The sequence below is a fragment of the Psammomys obesus genome, unplaced genomic scaffold (assembly GCF_907164565.1).
Source record: "Psammomys obesus unplaced genomic scaffold, mPsaObe1.curated_primary_1811, whole genome shotgun sequence".
Lineage (NCBI taxonomy): Eukaryota > Metazoa > Chordata > Mammalia > Rodentia > Muridae > Psammomys > Psammomys obesus.
The window spans coordinates 14,226,650-14,245,291 of NW_026592548.1; the positions used below are offsets into that span (position 1 = coordinate 14,226,650).

The following is an 18,642-nucleotide window of genomic DNA, read 5'->3' on the forward strand; positions in this document are numbered from 1 at the left end:
GTGCTCTAAGAGACTCAATAATCTGTAGGCTTCGTGTGCTCAATGTGAATGATTTTTTTTTCATTTTAAAATAAATTACACTTCATGCCATGGACATTTTATTGTTTGCTGCTATTGAAATTGTTTTTCTAAACCCAGTTATAACCTATAAAGAAAAATGCAGAAATGGTAAGAAAAATGTTTATTGGTTTAGTTGATTCTGGCAGTTCTCTTGTAGAACACTATTGATCTACCAGCTATCACATCAGCCAGGCCTCAGGGCAGTGGGTTGAAAGTTTAGGACAGGCCTGCATTTCCTATAAGCTTATTTAAAATATAGGTTCTAGGAGCTGGGAGAACTGGTTCAGTTACCACCCATGCATAAGGATCCGAGTTCAGTCCTCCAGAGCCCACATTTAAAAGGCTGGCCGGGTGAGCACTGTAATCCCAGCGCTGACGAAGATTCCTAAGACTTACTGGCTGCCCAGCCCAACCAGGTTAGTGATCCCCAAGCCAGTGAGAACCCTTACCTCAAACAAATAAGACAAAGTGATTGAGAAAAACAGCCAACATGTTACTCACATACATTCCCACAGTACTTTACACATACTACTGAACACTCACACCAAGGACCCCTGACCCCAGCTGGAGTGACTCTGATTCTGCAGGCTTGAGATGAAGCCTGGAATTCTGCCCTTTTGCAGGGAACACAGATAATGCGAGTTTTGTTGGTGGGGCTATAACAAGCCTCAGTCCTCCGTCTTGGGAGAAATATATCACAAACCCTTCCTTTCCTACAAACTCGAGAATCCTGGAGAACACCAGCTAGGCTAGCCCACAGGAGTGACCTGAGCTTCAAGGCCCTGGTTTGGTCTTTGTCTCCAAGATGATTCTCATCTGAAACCATAATCAAGGAGATGGACAGAGCAGAGCCACCAGTATCTCCGGGCATCAAGTTAACTGCTGCTTTGCAATGACAGCTAAATGCGGATTCAAGAGCATGTAAAGAAAGCCTTGCAGATGTGTGTGCATCTGTCTACCCTTTTCCTCTTCTTAAGAGCAGGGTGGCTCACCTTTCCATAGTCGCCATAGTAATGGGCCATTTTCCCTCAGCCTTCAACTTCAGATTCAGTTTTGAGAGTGAGAATAAATGGTGTGAGATGAAGAGAGGTTGCTCAAGGTTTTTATTTAGCCCGGAAGAGTAGGCAGTCAATATTGACCTGATTGCGCAGTGGATAGCGAGACACCGAGGCCTTTGAAAGCAAAGTGCCCTCCTGAGTGGTCAGAACGGGAGTGGGGGGAGGGTGTGTGTGAACGATCCATCAACATTTTTGCTAAAACACAATTGTATTTGCTCTTAATTTGAAGCATCCTTCAGAGTAGTGTTTAGAAATTACTCCCTTAAAGACAGGGGTTATTATAGGTGATCGGTCCTAATTATTGATAAGGCACAAGGTTTTGTCATTTCCATCTAATGTATGAAGTGCATGCATTTATGCTCACAGACAGTCAATCATAAAAGAAAAGAAACATGAAATACACCTCATTCAACATCTACCTCTCAGGAGTTTCTGTTCCCGTGCATGTCACAGTATTTAATTCACTCCGAAGAGTTAACTATAAGGTAGCTGGATAAAGCCCCTTTCCCCTCCAGATTTTTCTATGACTTTGCAAACTAGTCAACAATTGAGCACAAAGACAGGCAGAGTCACACTGGAATGCTGTGACAGAACCATCAGATGACATGGGACTCAACCTCTTCTGTTTGTGCCTGAACAGTGAAGAGCAAAAGTGAACAGAATCCACATCCAAGCCGGCGTGGCCTGAGAGAGACTTGACACTCGGATAGAACATGATAATGAAACATCTAAGAACAGCTGTTTCTTTGCTCTTCTTTGCCCTCTCTGGGGTCCTGGGGATACCAGAAATCTCATGCAAAAATGGAAAAGGTCAACCTGTGGACTGGTAGGTAAACAAAGCTGGGCGATTGGTGTGTGCAAATAGAAAGCCGGGGTAGGTCTGTGAGGACGCTAAGGAAAACTTTGGATGGGTTGGCAGGGTGCTTCATGCATCCATGAAGCTCTAGGCTCCGTCCCTAGCACCACATAAACTGGGCAGGATGGCAATGTAATCTCAGTAGGAAGGTGGAGAGTTCAAGGCCATCCTTGGCAACAAAGTGAGTCCTAGCCTAGCCAGGTTTATATGAGATCTTGTCTTAAATAAATCAATAGATAAATTAATTAACTAAAAAGAAGGGGACTTAAAGTGTGCCTGTGGGCTCAGTTCCCAGGCGGAACTGGCTGCTGAGCATGTGAGTTACCCCTGAAAAGGCGGCAAGTAGCTTTCTGGAGCCTGAGTCAGTGCTGCTCCTGGCGGCTGGGGGGGAGGGGGCCGAGGGAGGGGGAGAAGGCTGGGAGGCAGAGTGGGGCTCAGCTGACAACCGTCATTGGTAATTTCTTTCATTGCATGTACCCTTCCTGAAATACCAAGCTGAGAAAACATATGGTTTGTTTTGTTTTGTTTTGTTTTTTCTAAAACTGAGGCATTCTTCTAATAGGGACAAGAAGTATTTGATGGAGCCCAGCATTGTTTGGTTTACTTTTGTTCACAAGACAGCCCAAACAGCAGGCAGGAGCATGTCGGAGGTTAATGGTCTCTGTCACAGTGTCAAGCATGAACCTTACTATGTGACTGTGGGGAGATCTGCCTTGGAACTTTGGCCATTTTTCCAGTCTCTAACTCTGCTGTTTTGGTCTGTCATGGAGGTTAACATGATTGTGTGACTCTTAAGCCAAAGAGCATCAATCAGTTCAGTCTTTCAGCATTTATGAGCTCTTACTAGGCTCTGCCCTGGGTTTTAAAGACAGAGATAAGAACAAAACATAATTCCTACCTTCAAGGATCTCAGACCTGTGGGATGGACCTGGGGCATTAGGAATCACATAGTCTGGACGGCTTCTTTGAAGAAATAACTTCAAGCTAAGTTTTAAGTATAATTATGATGTTGTTTTAAAAATAAGAGGAAGACTAGCCAGGCACGGTGGTGCATGCCTTTAGTCCCAGCACTCAGGAGGCAGAGGTAGGAACATCTCTGAGTTTGAGTCAGGTCTATAGAGTAAATTCCAAGACAACCAGGGCTACACAGAGAAACCCTGTCTTAAAAAAACCACCAAACAAAGACAATGATAATAATAATAATAATAATAATAATAATAATAATAATAATAATAATAAACATGCCATGACAGCCTGGGAAAGTAGAGGAGCAAAGACTTAGTGCAGAACTGAGAGATCAAGAGGCAGCATGGCGAGTGTGGCACTTGGAGTGATGCCTGTGCAAAGGTGCCTACAGACGAAACTGCAATGGGAGGAGCAGGCCAAGTCACGGTGGGCTTTGTGGGCTGTGCTTTGGAATTTGAACCTGATGTTGAAAAGGAACTACTGAAGGTCTTGGAGCAAGACTGAGATACAATCACCCAGGAAGAATGACCGACAGTACTGCTGTCACCTAGGGACAGTGGCAAAGTAACAGTCTTCAGGTGCTCTTTGATAGAAATTTTTCTTTGTCACAACTGAATGTGTATATTACTTAGCAACAAATGTCCAAAAAAAAAAAAAAAAACAATAAAAGCATAGCTGCTCAGCAGAAAAGTTGCTGAACTGTCACAGAGTCAGCGTGTCTCCTGCCACATGTGAGGAGCTGGCCTTGTGAATAAGAAGGCAGGACGCAGGGACAGAAGTGTAGGTGACGCTTAGGCAGGCTGTTGCATTGTGACGGTGTGTAGGGCCATGCTTGGCTCACTGAGTCTCTTGGGGGTTGATTACAGGGTTTCATGCCTTTATATGCATTTGGCTAGACCAGCAGTTTTTAAATTAGGGAGAATTACCCTTGGGCAGCTTTTGACAAGGTCTAGAGACAGCTTTGATTGTCACAACTTGGACATGCTATTGGCATCTAAAAAGTGGAGGGCCAGACACCCTATAGGACACAAGCCAGCTCAGTAGAAATTAACTTGATCAAAATGGGGCTAGAGCACAAAAAAAGCCTGGGCTGGTGAATCAAGGCAGGCTGAATGTGACACAGGCCCAACCATTTGTCCTCACTGTGAAATATTCAACAGAGATAGCAAGCATAAAACAACAGATACAGGAAGAAATGGCCTGATTCAAATACTTAATGAGCAAATCCTGAGTCCAGAGCATTCTGAGAAACTGAGCTGAAGAGTGTTGCTGAGGACCAATCCTCAAGGAAGCCCCCACCTCTTCTAAAGCCCACACACAACCCCCACACCTACCTGACTAGCCCCAAGGAGACCAGGCACTAAGCAGCATGAGGAGAGCGAGCCCAAGACTCCTCTGGTGCAGACCTAGACCTTGACCTTCTCTCTCCTGTGACCGCTGAGACTGTGGGACAACAGAGCTCTCAATACACATGAGCTTTCATTTCGGTGGCCCCAGCCACCAGGCTGGCTAATGTCATAGGACATACCATCCATACCAAGCTTGTCTTCCCCAGAAAAAGGCAAAAAGAAGAGAGAGAGAAATAGGCAGAAGCCTTGAGTATTTCCTTTCCTTAAAGGCCTCCTATAAAATACTGTGAATCGTGTATTTAAGTGTTTGACACAGAGCGACATCAGAGAAGCAGTCAATGAACGACAGCAATTCCTTACTATTTTCTTTTTTTTTTCTGTAAAAGCACTTATACTCAATATTTTTATTCAGAAAAAAAGAAAAAAAAACTGAAAGCAACAGAAAAACGTCCAGGTTACTTGCAGTATCGGTCAGCTTTCAATTCAGCTCTCCTATCCAGAAGCGTCTCATGCAAAAATCCATCTTTCTGAGCCCTTTTAAGAATTTTACTATCTTCTTTGCTCCTAACTATTTTCTGTGTTAGGTTTACCTTTTATAAGCTACCCAAAAGGTACGGCAAAGAAGACACAGAGACCGGGCTGGAGTACATGTACCTGGACTCCACAAAGACAATGTGGAGGAAGGGCTGGCACCTGATAGACAGCAACAGGAGTGCCTTGGGAATTACCTTAGAGCAGCTGTATGAAGCGTATACCTCCAAGGTAGGTTACAGTCAATCATTTGTGGAGATCATAAAAAGTATGTGAACAGTAGCTAAGCCTTCAGCTGAAAAGCATCATCTAAACATATATATGTATATATATGTAAATATATATGAATATTTTTTTACACATTACATATTAACCCCAGAAACTTGAGATAGACTCATTGTGAACTAGGCTAGGGCAGCTGAATAAATCTGACCAAGGCTTTACTAATTAAACCAAGGCTTTAATCATAATCCACACCAATGTCAAACTGTTGGTTTGCTTTGTTAAAACAAACAAACAAAAAATAAGCCCCATGACATTCAAAAGAACACATGAACCAAGCAAAGAGCATCCAATTCTGTTCACAATTCCTTTTACAAAAAGGGTGTGCCTAGCCGACATATCTAGCCAGGACGGTTTCTGTCTTTTAATCCCAGACTAACCAAGGACTGTCTCATCCCACTGCTGGGCACTCAACTCCACAAATTGACACAATGAGTTAATTATCGCAAAGGGAACCAAGAGGGGTTTGGGATATATAAGTCATTGATATAACAACCTTTGATTAAAGCAAAACAAAAATTCCTCACAGTTTGGCACCAAGTACAGCAGCAGCACTGGGCAAGATGTGACTTGATTGCTTACTGAAGTCTCCAGGCTGTCAGACCTTTGCCAAGTCACTCACCGGGGTAAGAGTGCTCTCCTGCCGCCAGGCACTACAGATCTGAGAGCACTGCGCCGTGAGTTATAGATATTTGAGTGCTGGTGACTTAAGTAAAAGTTCCTTGGAGTCCCCCTTTTAATTAATTCTTTTCAGCAGAGTAGGCAGACAGCTAAGGCTTCAGCTTCAGACCTGGCTTATACCCAAGTGGAGATGAGGCCTGCAACCTGGACTTAGGTAATGAACTGACTGAAGACCCAGGTCAGCAGGCCTGCTGCCTCAGGGTGGCCAGCCCTGCGCCACTGCAGGTTCCATCTGTTTCACAGTGACTGCTTTCCAAACAGGATGACAAGGAAGACCAGGCAGTAAATGACACACAGTTCCACTCCACAAGTGTGTTCCCTGACAGTAACTGTGGACATGTTTGAAATGACTGTGTCTATGCTCCGCTAGGTCCATGGCTGGGCTTTCTGTCTGTTTTATATTGTAGTGTTGAGCACAGAACTGCCTTAGCTCGTAGTTCCACGGCAAGCCTACCTGAACATTCAATCGGGGCTGTCACTGTGTGTGGTGACGTTCATTTTACCCATCTGCCACTAAAAGCAAACTCGAAGCAAAATTCCACAGTTAAAATGATTCCGTAGGCTGTGAATACACAGCTGATGTGCCAAGCACTGTTTTAGGTGTTTTTTTTTTTTTTTCAAGGTTGTTTAATCCCAACAACAAGCCTGTTTTGAATAACCAGACTATTATGTAAAATAAAAACTGACTGAGCGGCTTCTGCTTCCAAGGTCGTTGATGGGAACTCATTAGTGAGGAAATAAACCCCTACACTGTTCTCATCTCTGTCCCGGGGACTCCTGGAGCAGACAAGAGAAAAAGATAACATCACCAAGCCACTGTAATTCACCTCAGTTGGAGTAGCTGACCATTAGATTCTTAGGTTAACAGATACCAATAATGACCTGGGGCATTTCTTTCACCTGCTTAGCATAACAAAAACAAGCGCAAGACACCAAGGAGGACGGTTGAGGCAGGAGGATTACCATGAGTTCAAGGCCTGCTTGGGATATATGTGACTTCCAGGCTCATCTGGGTTAGACTAACATCTTACCCACCCTCAGCCTAAAACTAAGTAGGTAACTAAAGAGTGTGTGAGAAATGAAAGGGAAGTTAGGACACAGCATAATGACAATGGAAAAGCATCGGGTGTTTGAATGAAAACGCACACACATAGTGCTTGGAGCGCTTGCTTCTAGGAAGGAGAATATCAAGAAAGGGCTGCTTTCCATGTCTGGTTGGCTCAAGAGAAGACAGCAACATAGCAAACGGCACGTACGTGTGACTGGGTGTTCACTGGAAGGCAGAACTATCTGCCCCCAGTGACGGAGAACTGTCTACTCTACCCTTTGACCTCATATTGATCTTCTAATGGCAGAGGGATGTAAGACCAGATCAACTAATTTTGCATCACAAATGTCAAGGTGACTGGGTCCAACAGCCTGGTTACACTTGAATCGTTTTTTATTATTTTACTTTTGCAAGTAAGGACCCTCCAGTCTTTAATAACCCAATCACTTTGCACTGGCTTGCCCTTGCCTAACTCTATCTCGTGATAGACTATGGTCAGAAAACAACCCCCTCTGTCCAGCATCCAATAATCAAGGCAGTGCTTGGCTGCTTGACATGTGGGCTCAAGGAATAGCGCTGGGCCTTGGGACATGGTTCAGGGCGTCATGTGCTTGCCGTGGGAGCATGAGGAGGTCAGAGCCAAATGTGATGCCATGCCAGCACCATCAGCACTGTGCAGTACAGACAACAGACCTCCGGGATTTGATGGCAGCCGCCTTAACTGTGCCAGTAAGATCCTGGTTCAGTCGGAGAACCTATCTCAAAGTAAGATGGAGAAGTAATGAAAGACCCCCAACATTGCCTTCTGACATTCAACATGCGCCTGCTCTGTCAAATGCACCCACAGAGACACACACCGTCTATGAGAAAAAGCCTCCTTGTGTAGCCTAGGCTGGTCAGCTAGTCTCGAACTCATGGCACGCACACCTTGATAATGCTATAATTACAGCTATATGCCACCACTCTGTAATCTTTCCCATTTATCAGTAGCATCTTTCCCCACCAAGGCTGCAACAAATTTAGCCATAGCTGTCTGCTACATTCCCATGTGTAATAATAAACATCATCTACTGTGAGACTAAATCTCCTCACCAGATCATCCTTCTGTGTGGCACCTAGAAGGCACACATAGAGCCTTGTTGCCATAGTCAAAGCCAGCTCAGAGTAACTGTCAGAAGTCCAAGGAGAAGGACGCATTACCATTCTGCAGCTGTGGTTGATTTTTTTTAAAAAATGAGGCTAAGAAAACAGTGTACTTTCCTGGGAATGCCAAAACTGAGCATCTAAAACTATACTACACATGTTTAAGTGGGTTTAGATTACCTCAAATAATTAACTTCAAGAGATCCATTATTGACTTTTCTATCTGAGGAAGTGACAGTAATTTTTTTAAAGGAAACTATTTACCCTTACTGCTTTTAGTATGTCACTGAGGTTTTTTTTCAATATCAGCATCACTGGATTCAATAAAAGTCACTGCATCATGATACAGATGAAATGGAACCATCCAGAACAAATACAAGAAGTTCCCAAAACATGACAAAGAGACGCTGTCAAAATAATAGCTTTCCTTTGACTTAGAGATTAAGTGATGCACTTGGAGAATCTTACCAGAAAAAATCCAATAGCACACATTACATTTTACCACTTTCTCTAAACAGGAAAACATCGGTGTAGGAAAGTGATATGGCACTGAGAAATGGTTTGAGGGGGAAAAAACAATTCTCATATGAGAGAGGAAGGGAGCAGGTAATGAGGAATCCTGATTAAATCCAAAGCCATGAGAAGGCAGTAAGACTTGACACAGGCAGAGAAAATCAGGTCCAGATAGCCTGCTCCACACTGCACCTGTAACACCAGTAGAAAAACACAGATGTAATCATTGGCTTGTTATTCCAACTTCATTTCCTGAACAAATAATTGAGCACTCTCTTATCACACACTGGTTGCTTAATCAGAAACCTGCTTCCAAAACAACTAAGAAAAAAATGGAAGCCTCATCCTCACTCACAGATCCCATAGGGCTCATGCCACGTGTGGCTAAACTATGTGCAGGAGCTGAGGAGACAGCTTGGCCATGAAAGCACTTGCCGTTCATGCAGGAGGATCTGAGGTTGAGCCCCGGTACCCAGGGGGGAAAAAAGCCAGGAAAATGCCAGTAATCCCAGAGCTAAGGAAGTGGGGTGGACCCTGAGGGTTGTTGGCCTATTACATTTGGCTAGTTTGAGGACAGGAAAAATAGCCAAGGTTATTCTCTAGATCACACACACACACACACACAGAGAGAGAGAGAGAGAGAAAGAGAGAGAGAGAGAGCACAGACATGCATACAAATATGCATGCACACATACACACATAAAAGCTTCATGGTTGAAGTAGACTGCCCCCTTCCATGTTGCATGTCACGGAATCCATGTTCCTGTGGGTGATTTCTCACGTGTGTTAATGAAAGCTCTACACTGCAGGCTGGATACCTGATAGAAAGAGTGAGACTTGGGCCATTATAACCCTTACACGTTCTTGCAGAGCAATGCCACAGCCTATCTACTCTACAATGATGGTGCCCCTAAGTCTACGACTTACAGCAACAAGTATGGACATACCAAAGGTACGTCCATGGCTCTTGGCTTCTCTTTTCCATTGGGAACCAACATTTTCTTAAACCTTTCTTCTTTAATATCCTCATATTCCACATTAAAAAGACAGGTTTTGTTTCTTATGGCTTATTCTGACTTACTGAGATATGGTTTCTATATGACAGGTTACAAAATAATTATATGACTTTACATGCCAATGCCCTTTTCAGAAATTCCATTTTTTCATTTTTTAAATTTATCTATTATAATTTATTCACTTTTTATTCCAGATGTAGCTTCCTCATCCCCTCCCAATCCCTCCCTTGCTCCCTCATCTCCTCCCATGCCACTCGCCAAGTCCACTGATAGGGGAGGTCCTCCTTCCCTTCCCTCTGACCTTAGCCTATCAGGTCTCATCAGGACTGGCTGCACTGTTTTCTTCTGTGGCCTGGTAAGGCTGCCCCCCTCAGGGGGAGGTGATCAAAGAACGAGCCACTGAGTTCATGCCAGAGACAGTCCCTGTTCCCCTTCCTATAGAACCCACTTGGACACTGAATTGCCATGGACTATATCTGTGCAGAGGTTCTAGGTTATCTCCATGCATGGTCCTTGGTTGGAATACCAGTCTCAGAAAAGACCCCTGGGCTCAGATTTTTTGGTTTCCAATTTATTTTTTGATGTTTAAAAAAAAAATGTGCTTTAAAGCAAACACCCAAGTACTGATTGCTCAAATATCAGCTGTACACACACACACACACACACACACACACACAATCTATCTATCTATCTATCTATCTATCTATCTATCTATCTATCTATCTATCTATCTATCTATCTTTGTTTCTAGCTTTAAGGTTTTTATAGTAATTTAACATATACATTGTTATATATTGTTGCTTTGTACAGTAATTCTTATCATAGTTATCTTTGTTATTTTCTATTTATAAACTGTACGTAAGTATATGTGTTATAGAAAAATTTTAAATGTAGCTAAACAAAAAAAAAACTGCAATCCTGATACTCAGTAGATTATAAAACCATCATAATTACTATTTTTCAACTTAGTATATGACAAATAACTTCCATGGCAATTAGGGTCCTCCATAATGTTTCAAACCCCAGGATCTTCAAAGAAGCCACCAAGAACAGCAGGTGACTGCCAAGTACATATAGTGTCTAACAAAGACATCCACTACCCTGAAATGAGTGGATGAAATTTTTCAGAAGATACTGAAAAGTAGTATTTTAGAAAATATTTTGAAATGTAACGGTTGGCAGTGAATAAATTTAGGTTTATCAATACACGGCAAACCTAACATATTATCAAGGTGCACTTAGCACCATAAGGCAGCTAATTTGCAATATCTGATTAGGAATGGTCACAAACACCAATAATTCCAGCACTGCAGAGGCTGAGGCAGGGACACTGTCGTGAGTTTAAGGCCAGCCTGGGCTACACTATGAGGCTCTGTCTACTCCTGACACCCCCCCCAACATAGATCATTCATAAAGCCTGGCAAACTTTGTGAGCATTGGAATCTTTCGCTCTCGTTGCTGCCCTTGGGTAGCCTTGCTGGCATGGAACCCAGTGGCATTTAGAACATGCCAGAGTTTTCACCCTCAACTCCAAGTGGCCTCTGATCCTCCCCACTCCAACCTGTTAGTTGCAGCAAGGGTTTATGGAAATAAAAGAGAAGTTGGGGATCCATTTTGTCCACAGGTACCTAATACCCAGGAGGCTGTGATGCCACGGTCATGAGACCCAGCAGGCAACAGAATGGCCAACAGTCTCCACACAGTGTACTTTCTCACAGTGCACTCTGAAAAAGCAAGTCAACAGGCATTTGAATGATTTGCCAGAGTGTTCGTATGCAAACTAGAAAGTCTTGTTAACCCACCGTACATTCATAAACACCAAAAACATACTGGACTGAGGTCTTTCTGCCATGTCACAAGCTGATGACAATCTACTTTCTTTCTTTGTGGCTTTCATCTTAGTAGGCTCTCTGGATTTTTTAAAAAACACACTCAACAAGGATGCTTTTGGGTGTCCACCTGTTTTGTTTTGTTTTGTTTTCTTTGTCTCTTTTAAATCAGATCTATAGAAACTGGGTTACCCTTCTCCAATAAATGAACAGCTGTCTCTTAAAACAGAGCTGCCAGGTCCTCCTTTGTTTGATACTGTGTCCTTTAACTGGCTTTTAGCAGCCCTTTGAAAGTAACTCAGCTGCTCAGCAGTGAAGACTGTAGCTGAAGCCTGCCAGGTGACTACATGTTTAACAATCAAATTTCAATTTAGAGACTTTGCCAAGCTAGTTTCAACATGGAATCACTCTTACCTCTTCATGAAGGGTCGGCCATGGCTCCCCTTCTTCAGTAGGGGTTCGCCATGATGTGTAACTGAGTTGTTATTGAAGTCCTTGAAAAATGAGCACGATAATTATCTCAAGGGCCTAAGAATTACACATTAGCCTAGAGTGTAAGCAGGCTTCAGTAGCACAGCTTTGAACTGTATTTGAGAGGGAATCTGTTTTCTAATTTGTCCACATCAAATGTGTTTCTTTGGTAGGTGTACTGGTATGGAACAGACTGCAGGGGTTCTGGCTGATCCATTCTGTTCCTTGGTTTCCTCCAGTTCCAGAAGACGGCTATAGTTATCCAAGCTCAGGGAGACGAAACGCACAAAATGGCATCTGCATCACTTTCAAATACGGCCAATTCGAAGAAATAGGTAATGCTCTCCTACGTCACAGAGGCAGTGTGGGGAAGGCGGAAGCAGGAGCCACATAAATAAGTGTGCCACGCCACCCGTTAATTTAGCCACAGACGCACAGACACTCGGATGCCTCGATCCTCAGACTGTCTGTGCAGGTCCAGGTCTATAAATGGCATTGTTGAACTTGGCCAGGGGTAATAGTTTCGAATTAATTCAGGGGACAGATGAGTAACAATGAATGGATGGGGCAGGTGGATGGTCCATGAGTACCAGGAACAATGACAAACGTGGGTGTTGACTTTCCCTTGGCTGCCTTCAGAGGCCTCAGCACCACCTTAAATGCACAAAAATACAAGACTACTGATCAGAGGTCTCTGTTTCATGGGAAACTAGAAACCGTGTGTGTGTGTATGTGTGTGTGTGTGTGTGTGTGTGTGTGTGTGTGTGTGTGTGTGTGTAAGACACAACCCCTTATTTTGAAATATAAGTTCAGTGTTAGTTTTTTCAGACCAAACATTGCTTTCATACCATCAACATCATACCTCAGCACCATATAAATTTCTAATAGCCCTCACTCACACTCAAATAGCCCAAAACGCTTCTATTTGGCAAACTGTGGTGTAGAAGTAAGAAAAGAAATCGTGTGTTTGATCTCCAGGTATAGGAAGCTTAGAAAATGTTTCTCACCTAATTTTCACCTTAAGCCTTTGTAATTAGTCAGGGTTCTCTAGAGGAAAAAAACTGATTGTGTGTGTGTATGAGAGAGAGAGAGAGAGAGAAACAGAGAGAGACAGGGAGAGAGAGCTTTACTAGAGTGGCTTACAGCTAATCCAACGATGGCTGTCTACCAACGCAAAGTCTACAAAATGCAGTAGTTGTTCAAACCATGGCCCTAGCTATCTCAGCTGGTCTTCTACATATGCGTGAACCCCAAAGTAAGCTCTAATTTCAGTGGAGGATTGAACTTGACACTTAGAGTAAAGAAGGCAAGCAGGCAAAGAGGACTTCTTTCAAGTCCTTCATATAGGCGGCCCCCAGGAGGTGTGGCCAGATTGAAGGTAGATCGTCCCCTTCCGAAAGATCCAAATTAAAGGTGAGTGTCCCCATCTCAAATGGCTATGAAAGATTCCTCACAGGTGAACGCAACTGCTGGGGGTTTGGTTGATTCCAGATGTCCTCACATTGACAACCGAGAATAGCCATGACATCCCTCATTTAAGTAGCTGGGTTCTTCCTCTAATGCGAGCCTGAACGGTACAGAGGTGAGATGTACAATGAGTTGGTTATTCTTCTAGCTAAAAGATTTCTACAAGGAATTCTCTACTCTTATATATGTACATGTAGAAAAGAAAAACGCAGACCTCTGAGGCAGGGTTATCTAAGGATGAGTTTTCGTTGTAGCATCTACAAGCCTTGTAATCGTAGTATTGTGGCACAGAGTGTCAGTTAATTCATGTCAAAAATGAGGATGTTGGCAACAACAGAATTTACCTAATAATGTTATTGTGAGGATTTCATGGGGAAAACATAAAACTCAACCTTCAGAGAGGGAGGGCTTGGGTAAACTGCTTGCCAGGACCTGAGTTTGGATCCCCAGAATCCATGTAAAGCCAAACACAGGAGCAGTGTTTCCGTAACCCCAACACTCCTACCATAAGAAGGGAGGTGGAGACAGAAACTCATGGGCCACCAGCCTCGCGTGTGCAGCAGCAAACAGCAGAGAGACCACATCTTAAATTAGGTAGAAGACAAGGATGGACACCTGAAGTTGTCCTATACATGTGTCTGGCACATGCTCAGAGTCACACACATTTTGCATACCCATCATATATGCCTACATATACAAAAACTTTATCTACCCTCACCCCCAAAAAGACTAAAAAATACATAAAACCATAAAAAATACCTGGAAAGTAGGAATGTTCAACAGGCTTTAATTACTTTAAAGGCATTTCAAGGCTGTTACTTTAAAAAAAGGAGGCGGGCAGGCACAATTGGTGAGTCTTTTTTTTCTGTATTTTAATTCCACACACACACACACACACACACACAAAACCATAATATCAGTAAGCATTTTCATTTGTGTTTAAGTGCTCAGCTTTTCTTTATTGTCTCTTGATTTAGATTCTCAGCTCTTGGTCTCCCAACCGAACATCTACAGTTGTTTCATTCCCACCACCTTTCACTGGGAACTCATCTACATGCCCAAGCTGTGTGCCAAGTCCAGCTCCTCATCGATCCCTCGCCGGAGCCTCACCATACTTCAGTCAGTGCACGGTCATGATTTCCTCCATTTTGCAAAATCTGGTTCTTATACTGACGGTATGAAAAACTGTCGCCAAAGGGCATGTTCATTGGAATCATTGTGCGTTGCCTCGAGAAAACACTCTGCTTGCTTGGGATAGAGAAGTGGGAAAGAGGAGGAAGGAAATGGGAGAGAGGCTCTAGGCATCAACTCATGCATTTCCTTGCTCCTGTGACTGGCAGCAGTTGCTGATTCGACTACAGAAGCAGCTCATACACATCCAACTCAAGGCCCCTGGAAAGTCAGCTCCAGATCTTGCTGGGTGTGGAGCCACAGCTATTCCTGAAATCTGCTGAAGTGATTGTTCCCTTACACAATCCCATAGTGAGAACAAAGATTATAAAGGAACAATCAGTTCAGTATTGCACCCCCTCACTCTTAATCATCTTTATGCTTTTGTACCTGGCTTTGTACACATTCCAATCGCTACCACAAACCCTCTCTATAACCCATCCTGGCCTCAAAAATACCTTCATTTTTTTCTACTGGATCTGCTCTGCCTTTCAAGCGTCCCACTCTCAGGGGCTCTTTCATTGTAGCTCACAAGCTTATTTAAAAACCATCCCTAGAATCTAAACTGCCCATCTCTCTGATTTTTTTTCCACCCAAATATCTTTTGAAACAATCTCAGAGTTTTCATTGGCTCGATTCTCTTCACTGTGAGTCTTGCTTCCTGTCCATAAACAGTCTGTCCCAGCCATGAATGCTTGTCTTATAAACCTTGTGGTCTACCATGCTTTTTGCTTTCTTCCTTCTTTTACATAGTACAGAGAATTTACTGCATATCTACAGCTTATGCCAGATATTAGAGAGCCAGAAACTAACAGGACAGAAAAGGACATTGCAGGTTGTAACACTGACGAAAATATTCCCTTCCTAAAACGCTCTCTTTCACTGATGTTAGGAGGATAGCCTCTTGGTCTTCCTTCTGATTGAAGTCCCTTGTACCAGACCTTCTTCCGTAGGAGATGAGATTGCTACATGGTTTTCTGCCCCTCCTTATATCACTCTGTGTTTCATGTGCCCTCAGATGATTTCCAAGGCTGGATCTCCACCCAGACTTCTACACAAAGAGATGTACTCAGTGAATGGCCCTTTCCACGTGGAGAAAGGAGAGCCACACCAAATGCAATGTGCAATCTAATCCCCATCATCCCCACTTCCCCACTCTTTCCTTTTTTACAGTCTCCAAGACATTCCAGATTCCCTCTTTTCTATTCTTCCTCAAACCATCAAATGCATCCAGTTTCAGGTCCTTAATAACTTTCCCTTTGACCATAGTCTCTCCAACCCTATACTGCCACCATCGTCCACACCAGTGTTTTAACCACAGTTGCTATGAAAATCTGGTGTTTCCTACCTCGGCTGAAAACCACCCTTCCAAGTTCATGCTAGACAGTGTCTTTCAATTGACACTTATGGCCATATATTAATTTCCCTTCATTCTCAACTAACATTTTAAAAAAAAATTTCCTAACTGACTTCAAGAAAATCCAATCATAGTAGTATGGTTTTCAAACCTCCTTGAGATTGCCTCTAATTCTCCAGCCTTATTATTTCCACAAGTCTTTTCATAGCTAAAACATATATTGCTTTTTTGTATGTGGGAGAGAAGACATTTGCAGACTACAACAATATGAAAATAATAACTTTTGTTTGCACATTGCTTTAGGATTTAGAAAATGTTTTCCCATCTACTATGTGATAATGTGGTCATGCTGTTACTGATGCCAAATGCAAAGAGCAAGGCTGAATGAAAGTTTCTGCTCCCTGGGGACTTTTCAGGGATTATCTGGTTTACCTCATTCACTGTTTCTCTCCTCTTTGCCTCTAGACATCTTTACAGCCTGGATGGCTCAACAACTGAAGACGAATTTGCTAGTCCAAACCTGGCAGCGAAAGAGACAGGAGCTTCCTTCAAACTGTTCCCTCCCTTTCCATGTCCACAATGTCAAGATCATTCAGACAGCTTCCAAGTATTACTTCAGTTCTCACCTTGACCACTCCAAATGGTGTGTTTCTACAAAGGACTCCAAAAATCACTGGACCTGTATTGGAGACCTAAATCGGAGCCCATCCCAAGCCTCCAGAAGTGGAGGGTTCATCTGTACCAGGAATCCATATCTTTACCAATCATTTCACAAATTAGTTTTTGGCTATGAGTTCTGTAACTAAGCATGGAGAAAGGGTGCCTGCCCTGTCCTTGAAAACACTGGCTTTGGAACTCCTTGTCTTAGATCCACTTTCCATATGTTAAAGGCAACTGAGTTCGCACAACATATTGTCTAATAAAACACTGTGGGTCCACAGTTGCCATTTTATGTTTAAATCAGTAGAAATTTGCCTCCTTTGTATTCATGAATTAGAAGCTCAAGTGATGATATGTATATAATAATAATGAGGGGAGGAAAGAAAATATGCTCTTCCAGTTTAATCATCTTCAGTGTCTATCTTGTGGATTAAATTTCATCTCATTCACAAAGCCCCCGACTCTTCTGTTTGTGTGTGTGCTCGCTCTTCCTCCTTCTCTCTCCCTGTCTCCCTCCCTCCCCTTTCATACTATTTGGCCATATGGTCATATTACCTATTAAGCCCTTCCCACTGCTTTAGAGTTTAGTCTTGTCACCTTTGCAAATACTGTTTACTGCTAATATGTTCTTGACCTACTCACTTGAATTCTCTGTGTGTTTTTTTCTTCATTTTTTTATTTTAATCTATAATGGAGGGATTATATCTGCTCATGTACAGGCACCTACTACAGAGCTCGGCATGTAGCTAGCAACTGAAAGACTGGAGGAAGCCAAGCCTATAATCCCAGATATTCAGGATAGGAGACTGAGGCAGAAAGCTTGAGCACAGGTTCAAGGCAAGCTTAGACTGCGAATAAGTTCAAAGCTAGCCTGGGCAACCTAGTGAGAACTTAAGTGATAAAAGGTACAAACTCAGCTGCGGGTGCAGCTCAGTGGTAGAGCTTGGTACAGCACATGCAAGGCCCCGAGTTGTACTCCACTTTCCCTGAAATACAGCATAGAATGTAAAATACTGGAGCAATTTGAATTTGACCTCCAACCAATAAAAGATGACCCAAAGAAATCTCATGAATGAATTTTAGTGGGGGGCCGGAATTAGGTGAAGAAATAGAATGAAAACAAGATAAGCACAGACACATGAATTCAAAGGAAATAAATGTAAACCAAGAAGCAAACACCAAGTGTAGGAATCTTAGTTTCAATATTTCTTTTTCTGGACTTCTCACCATGAAATTCATGTTATCTGAAAGGATAATAAGAAAATCACAAGACTTAGCTGCTTAATAAACTGTGAAGTGTGGGCTTTAAGTTCAAAAGCTGAGAGTCAAGCCAAAGTCACCAAACACAGCTGCTACATCCCGAATTTACTGGCTGCATAGCATGCAGTCCACATTCACTACCCATTTTCTTATTTAATCTTAGAGCAATTCTCAGCAGTTTTTTTTCACTATCCCCATTTTACTGACAAGTCAACAGAGGCTTACAGAACTTCAAAAAACTTGCCTAGTATAATAGAGGTCTATTTGGCCTCTGAAGCTGTACCCTTCACTGAGATTCAAGAAGACAATAAAGGAAGTGAATAAATACAGGATTGTAATTGTCTTGGAACCAAAGTTTGTAGGACCTAATGGTCCATGACAGGTTGTGAAAAAGTTACTTGTTTTCTTGTCAAAAACAAGTACAAGAGACAAGTATTTTGGAGGCTGTCTACCAACGTGGGAATATGAAAAGGCCTGGGGAAACAATGTTTTGGTCTCACAGGAAACACCCAAGTATAGTCTCCATGAAATGGTATTGTTACTGGGAAATTTTAAAGTACAAGATGATGACTCACAGGTGGAGAGGGTCAAAACTTGATCCAGTTATACAGAGATGGATGAGTAAAATGAATAAAAAAACAATCAGGAAGGCTAAAATGAAGAAATCCTATACATTAGGTTATTGTCCCTCAAATGATAACCCCAGAAAGTCTAGAAAGTGATACATCCCACTCTCACAAAAATAAATAAATAAAAACACAAAGACAGGATAGAGTCAGATTACACAGAAACCAGAATATAGAAGCAAGAGAAGAAAGGAGGGTGCTGGCCCCTGCACACACACAGCTGAATGGTATAGTATTTCTTCTTCTTCTTCTTCTTCTTCTTCTTCTTCTTCTTCTTCTTCTTCTTCTTCTTCTTCTTC

General features: G+C 42.7%; 2 protein-coding genes across 2 annotated transcripts in view; one reads left to right on the forward strand and one right to left on the reverse strand.

Annotated features, from left to right (window-relative positions):
• The window catches only part of LOC129682120 (uricase), a 33,538-nt gene extending 32,397 nt beyond the window's left edge, over window positions 1-1,141 (reverse strand). The window contains exon 1 of the mRNA XM_055614331.1: window positions 1,053-1,141. Coding sequence (XP_055470306.1) covers window positions 1,053-1,082 — 30 coding nt within the window. The 5' untranslated portion in view covers window positions 1,083-1,141. The remainder of the gene's footprint in view (window positions 1-1,052) is intronic.
• Window positions 1,142-1,510: 369 nt separating this feature from the next.
• Dnase2b (deoxyribonuclease 2 beta) lies at window positions 1,511-16,603 on the forward strand. Its single transcript, XM_055614314.1, is given in 7 exon segments — window positions 1,511-1,603; window positions 1,793-1,944; window positions 4,874-5,051; window positions 9,358-9,439; window positions 11,977-12,138; window positions 14,248-14,445; window positions 16,263-16,603. Coding segments are annotated over 7 exon segments (1,206 nt in total).
• The last annotated feature ends 2,039 nt before the right edge of the window (window positions 16,604-18,642 follow it).